The following is a 15,077-nucleotide window of genomic DNA, read 5'->3' as shown; positions in this document are numbered from 1 at the left end:
AAGTTTATTACCATGTTCTTTTGGCAAAGTACGAAAAGCCCAACGGCCCATAACATTGACATTTGTGGACTGAGTCAGGCTAGCGATGTTAGACACAGGAATTCTATAAGAACTGGTTGAATCATCAGTGTCATATCCAGCCTAAATTATTATTACAAACATTTTCATTACAGGTCTGTGAATAAGAGGAGTTTAACCTATTTTGAATATTTAAAATAAATGTAAAATATTTGAAAATGTTTCTTACCAGTGCAAGTTGTTTAGTTTGGGGAATGCTGCCATAATTAAATACAATAAATGACAAACCAGAACCAGAAATCAGCAGTACTTGAAAAGAGGAATTCTGAAGATGAAAAAACACAACATAAAATTATCAGTCACAAGACAACTAACGTAAACAAACAATGTAATTAATTTTACCTGTGCTGAAGTGTTGAAATATGTCACATTATCCCAAGTACAAACAAAAACTGAGTCAGCAGTGAAATTTGTATTAGGAAAATATTGACGTATATCATTTGTAACTCGTTGTAGTACTCGAACACCCCTGAATTGTTGAAAGTAAATATCACTGTTTTTAATATCTGTCCACAGTGGAGCAACAATGTCTACATTTGCAGGAAAAGTTGGGGGACCTGATGAAGACAGTGGCCAGTTGAAAGTAAGAAATCCATTTTTGTAAACCTAAAAGGGATTTGAAGTAACAGATATTACATGTTGACAAATACTTTTAATGGCTATTATAAGTAATAAATTGATTTTAAAGGGGTCATAAGACGTAATTTCATGTTTTCCTTTTTGTCTTTGGAGTGTTACAGGCTGTTTGTGCATATATAAGATCCGTAAAGTTGCAAGGATTAAAGTCTCAAACCTATGAGATATTCTTTCTAAATGATGAGACTCATTCAGGTCTTCCTAAAATGCCTTATTCAAACACGCTCCCACAAATCTATGTCACTATTTGGGAAGATTTGCATAATACCACCCAAATGTATACGCAAAGAAAGAAGGTGTAACTTTTATTCTCGCTGTAGTATTGTTGTCGCCGCCGCCATGTCGTGGTGATGCTGTGTGTTTCGTTGCAAAAGCAAAATTACTTAGTTTGGCCTTCCAAAAGAGGACACAACTAGAAATCAGTGGTTAAGTTGTGTTTACAACACTGTTCCAGAACAGTATAACCCAAATATTTAAGTTTGTGCAGCGCATTTTATGGAGAATTGTTTCATGAACCTGGGAAAGTACAGTTTTGTGGCAGTTGTGAACAAAGGCACAAAATAATGTTCTTTTAGCAATGTCTTAAGACCCCTTTAAAAAAAAATGCAACTTATTAAGTGTCCTCACATAAACTGAACTGTATGTGAGCCCAAAGTAAGTAAATGGTGTCCACAAAGAGAGCTGGATATTCCATTGTTTATTTTTTGCCCATTCCTAAATGGATAGAACAGTCCTGCAAGCATACAAGTAAATTTTTCAGCGCATTTATGATTTTAATTCATTTGTAACTCAACATTTCACCACATATTCAGCACACTTGTGATTATTTAATGTATTTTTAACTTGTAACATTTTAACATTTCACTGCATATTATTTGTATAATGAATTGTTCTACATGTTTCAAATGATAAACAACTATTATTAAGATATGCAATAAATGCTGTTTATGTTTAATTATTAAATTACTGTACCATTGCTTTCTGATGCATGGTCAACTCTAAATACCCATCGACCTATGACACTGACATTGCTTGTGTATGAACGGTTTGCAACGTCAGAGACAGGAACTGAAAAGAAGTCCGTTGAATCACTTGTGTCATAGCCGGACTGTCAATCAAAAGTACAAGACGAAAAGTTTAGTTACAATTAAACACTTATCATATAGTGATAAAAGTAACACATTTTGATTTCAGCATATTTTTCAGATTACTTACATTACCAGTATATGTTGGGCCAATATTACCATAATGCATGAGAGTAAATGACATGTTTTTGCCAGACATCAAAACCACTTGGAAGGTTGACTTTAGGAAAGTAAATGGAATAACTACATTAGTACAAAGAGCATGGGATATTGTTTCTTAATTAAATTTCTATGCAAAAAGAGACTTACTGTCTGTCTGTATATATAGTTTGGTACTTTATCCCACGTAGCAATAAAAACCCAGGAAGCAGAGAAGTTTAGGTTGGGGTAATACTGCTTTATGTCTTCTGAGGCCCGATTCAAGAGACGAGAATCTGTTACTTGTCGGTAAGAGACCGTTCCTCTATTTGTAATGTCAATGTTTGTCCATAATGGTGCAATGATGTCTCTAGTCGAGTATGCAGGAAAATAATTGGGATACGACTGGTAAAATGGCCCATTAAAAGTCAAATACCCCTTGTTATTCACCTATAATGAGAACAAAACAGTGAAAGCTTGGTCATCTGGATTTTCAAGTAATATTCTTAATGTGGAATAGAAAGCTACTCGTGTTGTTTCAATAAAAGTCTGCAGTGTCATAAATGTGACAATGCTGCTTACATATAGTTGATTATAAATAAGCCCAAAGTAGACAAACGGCTGTGCCAGGGGGATCAGAGGAGAACTTCCGGAATACTCTGCAGGGTTTTTTGTATCCTCATCTCCATATGGATAGAAAATTCCTATAATTGTAAAGGAACATCATAAATCGACACACAAAGACACCACTTTCCAAAAGGAGTACACCCAAATTCACGAACATGCAACACAGGCAACGACTAACAGCTGGCACATCAGACAGCTCGCACACCCAAGCACATCAGTCCCAGGCAAACAACGGCACTCAAAACTGTCCTGTTACTAGTTAATATTACACAGCATATCTTGGTTCTGTGAAACATACACTCTAAAAAATGCCGGGTTATTTTTTTAACCTAAATGCTGGGTTCAACCTGTTGGGTCATTTTGTTAGGTTATTTTTTATATTTTTACCCAGGTGCTGGTTTATTTATTATTATTATTATTATTATTATTATTATTTTACCCAAATGCTGGGTTCAACTTGTCTGGTCATTTTATTAGGTTATTAGGTTATTTTTAACCCAGGTGCTGGGTAGTTTTTCTGTAATTAAGGTGCTGGGTCATTTTTAATGCTAGGTTATTTTTTTCTACCCAACCGCCGGGTTACCCAACAGCTGCTGAGTTATAGTCTGAGCGAGGGTTTTTTGAGTCCTCTACAGTTCTTGTACTTCTTCAGTGAATTAAAGGTTTGTATACATTTTATTTAATTTATAAAGTCTTTACTGTGCTGTAAATTGTATTATTTTGCACAATGCAACATAAGGATGAGATGTCAGTCAGCAGCATCAGCAGCGGTTGTGTCGTAGTATGGAAAAGCCTTTCGCCTTACATAAAATACATGGATTTTATTCGTTATTGTACTGAGTTTAATCTTAAAATATGTTCTCTAATGTTAGTACTGTTTGTTTATGGGCAGTTTTTTGAAGTGAGTCATAGCATCTTCAAGCTATGTCTGAAGTTCGCAGTTAACCTGGCAAACAGCAGCCCTTAACCAGCTCAGATTTCAGTGGCACACCGGCACAGTAAAAAGCGATTACAGAGAACAGTTGAATACACTAAAATTAAAATTGTACTCTTAAATGTTACATTTTTTATGTTTAAAATACTTGTTAAATGATTTAAATGTATGTTATATTGTAAACTATGCTGTATTCACCCAAATAAATTTAATTTGTCTTGTATTTTGTCCATGTGTTGTTACTTAATAATAAATGTTCATCTTTTGATTATTGCTGTTGTCTCTAGTAATTGTGTGTTTTTATAAGTTCCAGTCCATTTTAAAATAACATTTTTTAAGCAATAGTTGACTTAAATTAAATAACCCAGCATGTTTGGTAAAAACATTTAACCCAACCAGCTGGGTCAAAATAACCCAGCATGTGTTGTCCAATATTTACCCAGCACTGGGTTGCCAAATAACCCAAGTTGGGTTGTTTTTTAACCCAGCATTTTTTAGAGTGTAATGCAATTACTTTCTTTTAAAGGGAGTAATGCAATATTGTAATGCGTTACTTTTAAAACTAACTTTTCCCAGCACTGGTCAAGAGGCAGTCTGGAGGCCCCTTTTCCCTGCACATTTTGCATGTTTCCCTCATCTAACAAACCTGCTTCAAATCATCAGCTCGTTAGTAGAGACTGCAAGACCTGAATTGGGTCAGAGATTGTCTTACTATAGGGAGATGAAAGGGCATGTATTACTTACTATTGGAGAAAGTGTAATGGCTAACTTGGATCACGTGTCCCTTAATAACCAAACGCATTACAGCCTTCATTACAGACGTCACTGAATTTCAGTCAGAGCTGTGTGACACTCAGTCACCGTTTACAGATACCATAGGAATGGATGAGAAGTGCCGTAAGCTGAATCCCACCTGTCTAAAAATAGTTAAATCCAAAAGTATTGTTTAGTATAAAACATGTTGAAGATTAGTGGATAGGCTGTCGATTCACTAAATGACAAGCTGTTTCATCTAAAAAGCGGTTTATTCAGTGTAGTGAAGCCTCTCCTCCATTGACATCCATTAAAGAAAATGGCCTCTGGTCTCCTTTCCCACGTACTGCCAGACCAGAAGCATTAGCTTTAGCCGTTACGCTTTTTCAGCTAATTGTTGCAGGCTTGCCATCTAGTGGCTTTGATTGGGTGTGTCTGATAATGGAGACCTACAAAATGTCCAGAGTAGGGGGGCTCCAGGACAGGTTTCAAAACCCCTGGCTTAGATCACATTTATAACCCGCTCATCTGAACATATGCTAATTAATTGTTTTGAAATTTCCGAGATGTTGCTGTTAACAAACATGGCACCTGATGGCTACTTCACTCTAGTTTGTTTACTGTTATTTAGCTGGGGAAACTAAGGGCAAACTCACATTACAGGACTGTAAGACTATTTGGATTGCTGTGCTGCTCAAAATATACAAGGTTTCTTGTAATCTTTTCTCATAGCAGCACGGATACTGCACAACACCGACGATGTCCACAAACTACAAGACATTCGGTCAAAGAGCAGTGTTGGGGTAACACGTTACAAGTAACGTGATTTACGTAACCAGATTCCTTTTTCAAGTAACTAGTAAAGTAACACATTACTTTTTAATGACATCACATGCATGTTGCAATCATGTATGCTAATGAATTGTTTTAAGATTTCTGAGATGTTGCTGTTAACAAGCATGGCACCTGATGACTACTTCACTGTTGTTTGTTCACTGTTATTATGCCTTATTTAATGTTTGATATATCATAGGTTTCCACTTACATCATGAGTTTCCTTAATGGATTTTTACACATGCACACTCTTCAAAAGCTGACTGTTGACAATGTTAAATGTATAGACTGAAACATATAGGCGATATATTTAACTGGAATGAAAGATACTGCAGAATGTACTGCATGTTGATTTTCCATGAGCATGATCTCATACTAACAATAAACTATGCGTCTAACCACAGGTTGAAAGCTGTAGTTCCAGCGATGCTGGGGTGCGTTACCTGCACAACAATGTAATTTGTTGCATAACCACCATAGTATAATGCATCACTTTAGAAACTAACTAGTTAGTCACGACTGTTTGCTGAACATGGTCGCACCTCCATGGTTTGTGCACTACATTTGTTTAACTAAATGGGACAGTCATTAATGACATCACGCACAGGTGGAATGATAACTATAGCTAATTCATCAGTTTGAAATCACTGAGATGCTGTGGTAATGAACATAAAAGCTGATGACTACTACATTATTTATTTTTGTTCTTTGTCATTTTGGTTTATTTGATGTTTGATTCATTGGGTCTGTCTGACATCATACTCTAGGATTCCCTGGAGCATTTATGCATATGCGCATTCTTAAAAAAAACAGTGCTTACTGAGGACACGTTAGATTGGGGAGTTTGGCTGGACAAAAGTAGTTAATGTCACGATAATTAGTACTTTGTTTTTACCAGAAAATTATGTAAAATAACTGTTGCGTTGCTAAAAAACAAAACACAACTTTTCACCATCACAACAATAGCAGTGAGAGAAATGCAAGATTTACAAGTTACTACTTATACAAATAATTGGAACTGCTTTTAAAAAATATTTTGATACGAAATATGTTTTTTAATCTATTAATCTGGATTTATATTGCTTAATGCACATCTATATTGACAAATTATCTTTTTATTTTTCACTATGTCAATCACTGCAATTTTTAAAAGTGTGTCCTGCATTGATATGAAAGAACAGGGATTTGTTGCATCTACAGGGTATGTGGCCTTTGGTCCTCTTAAGAGCATGAAAAACGCCTCGGTTACATATGGTAACCCTCATACCCTAATGGAGGGACTGGAGACGTCAGAGTGAACGAAAGAAAGGGAGCGTCTCAGTTACATATGGTAACCCTCATTCCCTGATGGAGGGAACGGAGACGTTGTGTCAAGTGTACGACCCTCGGGGTCGCTCTTAGGAGTCCCTAGTGTTGTACATTCGATACAACGTCGGAGAGAACAACAGAAAGGGGACAAAATCTTTATTCAAATTCTGAATGGATTACAAGCGACCTAGAAAGTGTGCAAACAGTGCTTCCTTTATAATCACAAAAAAGCTGTCACTCATTTAAGCTTACTGCGATATCACAAAGTTGTTTTATAATCAGTGAAGCTCTGTACAGTCAATCTCTTATTTACACTGTATCTACATTTTGCTTCTTAATAAGAGGATTTGTGAGCATGCAGAACTCGTGATTTTGTGAGCATGCAATTGAACGCAATGGCCGATCATTGGTGTTTAAAAAAAAAAAAAATCAACAGATATGTCTGTGATTGGTTATATTGCTTCAAAAATAGAAACTTTTGAAGCTCTCCAAAGCGCAAACACGAAAGAGTACTGGATCGTTCACCAAATTTGTTTAGCCAAAGTCCCATTACTACAGTTTCAACTGAGGGTGCTCTTGTTTTCTTATAAGTTGATGCTTTTCAATGCATTAATGTGGCATGAGAGAGTAAAAACAGTGTCGATTGCGAGAGTCAACTGTGAGAGCTGGCAGCCCTGTCAGATTTAATCAAATGTGGTTCTTGTTTTTAAAAGTCACTGCATGCTATCAAAAAAGTCAAAGGATTACCCTCCTCAGGTCCACCATCAACACGGAATGCCCAGCGCCCTGGTACATTGACATTGCTGGAGTTGAAGAGCTTATTTTCATCAGGTACAGGGATTGAAAAGTAATTTTTTGAGTTTATTGTGCCATAGCCAGCCTAGGTAAAAACAAACAAAAAACAATTATAAAGGCTTTGCAGCACATAATATTTACAAGTTCTCTAATAGTGCCAGAGTTCAGATATATGATTCTCATTATTTCTGACCTGAAACCGATGATCCGTAGAGGAGATGTTTCCATAGTTCATCATGACAAAAGACAGAGAACCACCAGAGACTAAAACAACTTGAAAAGATGAACTCTGTTACAGAAACCAAAAAAAAAAAAAAAAAAAAAAAATTAAGATTTTTAACGTACGAAGAGTAATTCTGGAGTTTCTTCTGGTACGTAAACCAACTTCAAGTTAAAGAAATCCTAAAATGTTGGACCTTTTATTGAAAGTAGTCTACTTTAACCTGAATTCACTTTCATAAACCCATAAGAGCTGTGTTTGTGATTTTTGAGTTGTGATGCATGAAATGGACATTTGCAAAAGCTGTTTGAAAGCATGCTTTATTTTTTTTTTAGTTCTGCTAGGTGACACTAGCTTTAAAAAAGAAAAATATCTTATTTTGAGACTCCAAAAGATACTGGAAATGAGAAATACTTGGAATAAAAAAGACTTTTTCCAGACTTCCAGAAACTACCACATGTGTATGAGTACAGTAGCCTAGCAGATAGCTTACCGAATGCAAGTTATTATAGTACGGCACTTTATCCCAAGTGGCAATGAACAGCCATGAGGCAGAGAACTTCAGATTAGGAAAATACTGGTTTATGTTGTCTGTGGCTGCTAGTAGGAGTTTACCACTGGTGACCTGACGATAGGAGATTGTTCCACTGACAGTGTTATCCATGTCTATCCAAAGTGGAGCAATGATGTCTCTGAGGTATGACTGGAAATTAATGGGTTTTGCCTGTGAAAGGGGCCCATCAAATGTCAAATGCCCATTGTTATTAACCTGAAACAGAAGTAAAACAATATTTTTATGAAAAGGCTTTGTCAATACAAAATAGGGACTGAAACTCTTACTCTTACTCTAAACTGTAATTTGTTTTAAAATAAAATAAAATAAAATAAAATAAAATAAAATAAAATAAAATAAAATAAAGAATATTATAAGTATAGTAGTTGAAATAATGAAATGCAAACATTTAAATATCAATTAAATATATAATGTATGTATATGTATTTAAATAGCTTGTTGCATCACATCTAATGCAACCTGATCTCATGAAAATTCATATGTATTTTACATAAAATGTGGTTCTACAAAACGTAATTTACTTACATTTGCATAGCACTGAAATGTACAAAACTACAATATCTTAACATACCATATATTGACAGGTATATTACAGGTTTTATGGCAGTAAAATCAAACACTCATTGGCTCTCGCCTGCTTTGTCACAGATTGCAACATGTCCTCATGGAGTGGGTTGGGCTAATAATCTGCATAATATTTTCAGTCATAAACATCATCATTTGGACTACTGCCAGCACCACTTTTGACATTTTTTGCAATAAATAAATAAATGATTGCGCTTGTCTGTCTGCAGTGTTATTCATATTCATAATGTTGTATATATTTCAGTCTATTATGTTTCATATTCTTTTAATATTTGGTGTTGGGTTAAGGGGTCTAAAAATCTAAATTGTTTATCATATTTATCATATACTGATATTTCAGTTTGTTCTTGTTAATAAATTTAAAAGTTATGATTTATTAGGTTTTTGCTTTTTCATTATGGTGAATATAGTAAATTCTGAATACTTTCTGAATGCACTGTACATAAACATATACACACAGTACATACAAAGAATTTATGAAGACAATGCTCTTACATAAGTCTTTCGATAAACACGTCCAAAATACACAAAGGGCTTTTCCAATAATATTACTGGAGAGCTTCCGTCATCTTCAGAAGGATTCTTAATGTCTTTATTTCCAAATGGGTAGAAAAGGTCTGAAAATATGAAACAGAGGGAAAACGTATATTGTGATCTGCAACATAACTGTAGCAAATGTTGTTACTGCACTCAGAAATGTCATGACATGGCTGAAATTTAAAATTTACAATATACTTGGCACACACATCCTTTCCTTTCCTTATTAGCATGCATATTGGCTGTTCATTAGGTAAAGCACATAATGCCTTATTGTACATGACCTTTTTTTTTTTTTTTTTTGGAGTACTGTATAAAGTATTTACTTCAAATGTGCTTTTGCTACAGATTCTTTTATCCACAGACCTACAACAGTCCTGACATCACATTTGTGATTTTAATTCATTGAACTCTATTTCACTACATATCAATTGTTAAATAAACATGCTTTGAATGATAAGCAACTATTAAACAAGAATAAATTGAATATATTTTTAACTAATAAGTTACTGTACCATTGTGGTCTAATGCATGGTCAACTCGAAATACCCATCGACCCATAACATTGACATTGCTTGTGTATGGCAGATTTGTGATGTTAGAGACAGGAATTAAAAAGGAATCAGATGAATCACTTGTGTCATAGCCAGACTGTCAAAGACAACAAAAAGTTCAGTTAAAAATCAATCACTTATCATACAGTGATAACAATAATATATTTTGATCAGTGTGTTTTTCAAATTACTTTACCAAAAAACGAAATGTGATCGGAGCAATATGACCATAATGCATGAGCGTAAATGACATGTTTTTCCCAGACACCAAAACCACTTGAAAAGTTGACTTCTGGAAGATAAAAGGAATAACTACATAAATACAAAGAATATTAATTACTGCTTCTTAATCACTGATTTCTTTTTCTTTTACCCCAGTTATCTGATGTCACATATATCTGCAAGTTTCGCCTGCAAAAATGGCCCATTCTCAAAAAATTGACAGCTCACACAGAAGTCACTTTCAACTTAAGCAGCTTTCTGTTGGTCAGTGAGGTGAATTCATGTGACCAAATTTTTATTTATTTATTTATTTATTTATTTTTGGCTTCACACAAAATTCTCCTATTAAAAATGACTGAATTTCCCTTATGAAAAAGAAGTTTATTCAAGTATGCTATTAGTATATTTCTTTTAAACTAAAAATAGGAAAGTATACTTTCAGCATACTTTTTATGTACTTCTCTGAAATGTGCTTTATATACTTATCAGAACTATGCTTAAAATGACATTTAAGTATACTTGATTTATACTTAGAAAAGTCTTAAGTATATTTGAGCTGTACTTGTGCTCTGAGAATCCGTGTTTTTATTGTCATACGCTAGGGGCGCTATTGCACATCTTCTATACAGAATTTCCAACACAATTCTGCAGATTCTGTACAGAAGATGTGCAATAGAAAGGAAAAAAACAAAATGCTTCCACGTGTAATCTAACACAATCGTCAGACATAAAACAGCATCAAAATCATAGATATATAAAATTGTGTGACGTTATGGAATAAAATGTCAACCCATGAAGAGGTAATAATGACTGTCAAGCTTTGGGGTGTTGATCGACTCCATCTATGTTTTGATTATCATGAATAGTCATTTTTTTTTTTAGCTTTTTGTTCAAAATGTTGTTTATTTATTTATTTATTTATTTTTTATTTATTTAAAAAATAATGCATTAAGCTAGAATAAAATGTTTTGTTTAAAAGCAGATAAGTTACCCTGTTCTTTCTACTGATGTTTTGTATGTACATATATTCATATAACAAAATATATACAAATTAATACCTAAATAGGGACATAGTAGTAGACTTAAAGTACGATGTAAAAATCACTTAAATAAAATGTATGAGTATACTTGCAGTATAAAACTATTAGACTAGCAGTTTCCTGAGACTATACTTCAAAGTGTACTAAAAGTGCATGAAAGTATTTAATTAGTAAACTATCATTATACCTACAAGTTTAGTTTTAGGATACTTGCAGTACAAACTGAAAACATATATGTAAACTAGTTGTGTATTCAAAGTTTACATCTGTTATACTTAAAGTGGGCCAATTTAGTCCCAAGGAGTATTGAAATAGTTCACTTAAAATTATACTACTAGTAGACTCACATTTTTATACTTACTACATAAAGTATACTTAAAAATATACTTGAACTTTACTTAAGTATACTTAATAAAATAAACCTGAAGTATACTTCTTTTTGGTAAGGGTTTGCCCATGGAATGTGACTGATTTCATCGGTTTTAAGACTGCTATTAAAAGTTGTTTTGAACTGGAACAAGTTGGATAGCTGTGTTGGTCTAACATTGGTTTACCAGCATTCTTAGAGAAATAAACACATCTTCATTGACAGTTCTCTCTGCATATCTTCATTTCTCTTTTTTCAAGTAACTAAAGTAACATATTACTTTTTCATTTACAATTAAATGAGTTTCTTTTTCAAATAAGTAATGCCAGTTACATTGTTTTTCCATTTATTGACTGACAGCTCTCCTGCCCCCATAATGAGAGGAATCAGGAGTAAGTGCAGAGGTGTTGCACTGTGTTATGTAACTGTAGTTCTACACTAAATGTGAACATACATATGCTCATCTCACTTACACAAAAACACATTCAGTAATCCTTGAAATGAATAAAAACGTGAAATGCAAATTTAGAATATGAGGCAAACCTACAATAATTAGATGTTAACACAAATATCTTTTATGTATTTAATCCCATTTTATTAACCAGTGTCTTTGCTGCTGACATACAATAAACCATTTAACCATACTAATAAGCAAAAATGACTAAATGTAACATTTGTGAGGTTTTTGTTGTTGTTTGTTTTTTTATTTGTTTGTTTTTTATGCTGAACAGTATTGAACAACTTCTTTTGTGTCTTATTCTTCATGCAATCCAGAATGCCAGCACAGTTGAACACAATATTGTAATGTATTACATTTAAAGGTAATTTTCCCTAACACTGAAGATCAGCTTCTTGTTTATAGACATCAAAACATGTTAGAATTAGGCATGTTAAGATACCACATCAAATTACTTGAATAATACTTGGAACAGAAAAATTCCAAAAGTCTTTCAGAAACTACCAGAAGTGAGTAAGAACAGTGACAGATAGCTTACCGATTGTGGGCTGTAAAAGTACGGTACTTTATCCCAAGTGGCAATGAACAGCCATGAGGCAGTGAAGTTCAGATTAGGAAAATATTGGTTTATGTTGTTTGAAGCTGTTAGTAAGAGTCCACCACTGGTGACCTGACGATAGGAGATTGTTCCATTGATTCTGTTATCCATGTCTGTCCAAAGTGGAGCAATGATGTCCCTGTTGATTTGCGTTTGTAAATAACTGGGTGTCGGCTGTGAAAGAGGCCCATCAAATGTCAAATGTCCGTTATTATTAACCTGCAACAAAGGTAAAACAATATTATAAAAGTGCTTTGGCAGTACAAAATAGGCCCTGAATATCTTAAAAAGACACATTTGTTTTCTTTCAACAAATGGACAGTGTATGATGTGTTTTACTTTACATTCATATAATACAATCGTCAATACAGGTTTGAAATTTTGGACATTCCATAGACCAGGGGTGCTCAACCCTTGTCCTGGAGATCAACTTTCCTGCAGAGTTCAGCTCCAACCCTGACCAAACACACCTGAACCAACTAATTAGGATCTGAAGTAGCACTTGATAATTACAGACAGGTGTGTTTGATTAGGGTTGGAACTGAACTCTGCAGGAAGGTCAATCTCCAGGAACAGGGTTGGTCACCCCTGCCATAGACAAAATGGATTTTATACTGTTCAAACTGTATTTTCTATCCCCTTACCCTAACCCTACACCTAAACCTACCCCTCACAAAACGCCCTGCTATTTTAGTTTTCAAAAAAGATCATTTTGATTTATAAGCTGGTTTCCTCATGGGGACCATAAATACATATATACATACATACATACATACATACATTCACACAAACATAAATAAATTAATCAATTAATCAATCAATCAATCAATACAATTACCAGTATTACTATCCTTGTGGACACATCTGGTCCTTATAATGTAGAGAATACTAGGACACACACATACACAAAATGTATGAATTTATGAAGACAATGCTCTTACATAAGTCTTTTGTAAAACACTTCCAAAATATACAAAGGGCTTTTCCAACAATATTACTGGAGAGCTTCCATCATCTGTAGAGGGACTCCTTATGTCTTCATTTCCAAATGTGTAGAAAAGATCTGAAAATAGAAGAGAGAGAGAGAGAGAGAGAGAGAGAGAGAGAGAGAAGGGAAGGAGAGAACACTTCTACAGTGAACTTAAACAAGTTCAAGCCACTGGTTTTGCACAAGCACCTGTTATTTTAGAAGAATACACTCAAGTGAAAGCTGTGAATGTAAGATTTTGCTAGCAAATATTGGGTTTATCCACAAGAGGGGGCAATTTAACTAGTCTCCCAGCTAATCAAGCAGCCGTTACATATCTAACACCCTGTTCCAGAACTGCCCTGCTGAAAAAAAACAAACTAAAAAAAAACAAAAAAACAAAAGAAACCATCACAGAAATTCTAATGGTTTCCACTACCAACACCATTACAAACATTAACATTAACATTATAACCAGTAAAACCATTACAAATTCTGTGATGGTTTCTATTTTTTTTTTTTTTTGTTTGTTTGTTTGTTTTTGTTTTGTTTTTTGTTGTTTGTTTGTTTGTTTGTTTTGTTTTGTTTTGTTTTGTTTCAGCAGGGTGAGCATGCTTCTTAAATTAGTGAGGGGGTTCTAGTCTTAATGCACATTTATTTTGATATAATTTTTATCCCATCCATTGCTATGATGATAACTGTGTAAATAATTGGGATTTCAAGAGTAAACCATGCATTTCTATGTGCTTTCATTGTTTGTTTTTAGCAGCATGAGAAACCAAAGTTTTCTACAAATTGTGAATTAATTATTTATAGCCCATAAACCATGCAAAGACTGCTCCCTTTATAATCCCTAAAAAGCTGTCACTCATCTTTGTTCATTAAGATCTCACAAAGTTATAATAAATGCAGCTGTCTACACTGCAGTTAACTGTGTTAACAATGTGTATGTTAACTATTAACAGCGAACTACTTTCGTTTTACCTGTATCTCCTCCACTGCACATAGATTTTCTCTTGTCACCTAAAAAAAGAGAGAGGTAGTTAATAAATAAATAAATATGTGAGACCAACATGTGGGAGTGTGTTCAAGATGAATCACAGTTGAGTGTCCCCAAAATGTGTCTGTAAAGTTTCAGCTCAAAATACCTCACAGATAATTTATTACAACATGTGGAAAATGTCATTTTTGGGGCCTGTGTTCAGCCGTACAATTATGAACTAGAATCAGACACAAACGAAGAAGAGATTCTAGATTTTAGATTCTAGTTCTTACACATTTCTTTCAGAATCTTCATTTTCAAGGCCCTATATCATGTCTGCATTGGACCCGAGCAACGTGACAAAATACTGTAGAACTCATTATAATCAGTGATTCTGTCAACACTGGATGTGGCGTGACACTACATATCCCCGACAGTAAACTGCTGCCTTGTTCTATTTATGATGCACAGTCACCAAGTTCAAATGATTTGCATGGTCACTTTGTCTTGTTTACTACACTACATGAAGGGAACTAAACGAGTATCTCATAATCATTTAAAGGGACACATTGGTATGCAGTCTGTCATGGTCACATGCATCCAGCAATGCCACTGCATCCAGCTGCCACTGATCATAGGGTGTGTATAATTAGGCAGCAGGAGCAACGCATACTCAGTTTTTCACTTCGGATCAGAGCAATCGCATCTTTCTGCTCCTGACTTTTCTACGAAGAGAAAACTGAATTACTGAGTTCTGCGCGCACTTGGAGCTGGTGGCTGCCTCAC

General features: G+C 34.5%; 2 protein-coding genes and 1 long non-coding RNA gene across 3 annotated transcripts in view; all 3 read right to left on the bottom strand.

Annotated features, from left to right (window-relative positions):
* Window positions 1-90: 90 nt before the first annotated feature.
* LOC127173909 (alpha-tectorin-like) lies at window positions 91-7,472 on the bottom strand. Its single transcript, XM_051123975.1, has 10 exons — window positions 7,382-7,472; window positions 7,141-7,273; window positions 2,520-2,641; window positions 2,109-2,387; window positions 1,930-2,019; window positions 1,687-1,822; window positions 1,342-1,447; window positions 421-684; window positions 248-343; window positions 91-141 (listed from the first exon to the last, which is right to left on the bottom strand). The coding sequence occupies exons 1-8, from the start codon at window positions 7,424-7,426 to the stop codon at window positions 609-611; spliced, it is 987 nt and encodes a 328-aa protein (XP_050979932.1). The 5' UTR covers window positions 7,427-7,472; the 3' UTR covers window positions 91-141; window positions 248-343; window positions 421-608.
* A 276-nt stretch (window positions 7,473-7,748) lies between these two features.
* Window positions 7,749-12,536, bottom strand: LOC127173894 (sushi, nidogen and EGF-like domain-containing protein 1). Its single transcript, XM_051123961.1, has 6 exons — window positions 12,283-12,536; window positions 9,855-9,950; window positions 9,620-9,755; window positions 9,063-9,184; window positions 7,902-8,177; window positions 7,749-7,805 (listed from the first exon to the last, which is right to left on the bottom strand). The coding sequence occupies exons 1-6, from the start codon at window positions 12,451-12,453 to the stop codon at window positions 7,749-7,751; spliced, it is 858 nt and encodes a 285-aa protein (XP_050979918.1). The 5' UTR covers window positions 12,454-12,536.
* A 749-nt stretch (window positions 12,537-13,285) lies between these two features.
* The window catches only part of LOC127173912 (uncharacterized), a 13,819-nt gene continuing 12,027 nt past the window's right edge, over window positions 13,286-15,077 (bottom strand). The window contains exons 2-3 of the long non-coding RNA XR_007828816.1: window positions 14,294-14,332; window positions 13,286-13,405 (exon numbers count right to left, since the gene is read on the bottom strand). This is a non-coding gene — a long non-coding RNA (uncharacterized LOC127173912). The remainder of the gene's footprint in view (window positions 13,406-14,293; window positions 14,333-15,077) is intronic.

Source organism: Labeo rohita, chromosome 12 (assembly GCF_022985175.1).
Source record: "Labeo rohita strain BAU-BD-2019 chromosome 12, IGBB_LRoh.1.0, whole genome shotgun sequence".
Lineage (NCBI taxonomy): Eukaryota > Metazoa > Chordata > Actinopteri > Cypriniformes > Cyprinidae > Labeo > Labeo rohita.
Note: the sequence above shows the minus strand (reverse complement) of the source record. Positions and strands in the feature narration are given on the sequence as shown.

What these genes read in the sequence shown, in the direction of transcription:
- LOC127173909 (XM_051123975.1), bottom strand. Translation starts at nt 7,426, where the DNA reads ATGATGAACTATGGAAACATCTCCTCTACGGATCATCGGTTTCAG. An exon ending in ACTATATATACAGACAGACA is followed by an intron (nt 2,020 to 2,108) that starts GTAAGTCTCTTT and finishes ACTTTCCTAAAG; the next exon opens with TCAACCTTCCAAGTGGTTTT. An exon ending in TCACATACAGTTCAGTTTAT is followed by an intron (nt 685 to 1,341) that starts GTGAGGACACTT and finishes AATCCCTTTTAG; the next exon opens with GTTTACAAAAATGGATTTCT.
- LOC127173894 (XM_051123961.1), bottom strand. Translation starts at nt 12,453, where the DNA reads ATGGATAACAGAATCAATGGAACAATCTCCTATCGTCAGGTCACCAGT. An exon ending in CGATCACATTTCGTTTTTTG is followed by an intron (nt 9,756 to 9,854) that starts GTAAAGTAATTT and finishes TGTCTTTGACAG; the next exon opens with TCTGGCTATGACACAAGTGA. An exon ending in GTGTTTATCGAAAGACTTAT is followed by an intron (nt 8,178 to 9,062) that starts GTAAGAGCATTG and finishes CTTCTGTTTCAG; the next exon opens with GTTAATAACAATGGGCATTT.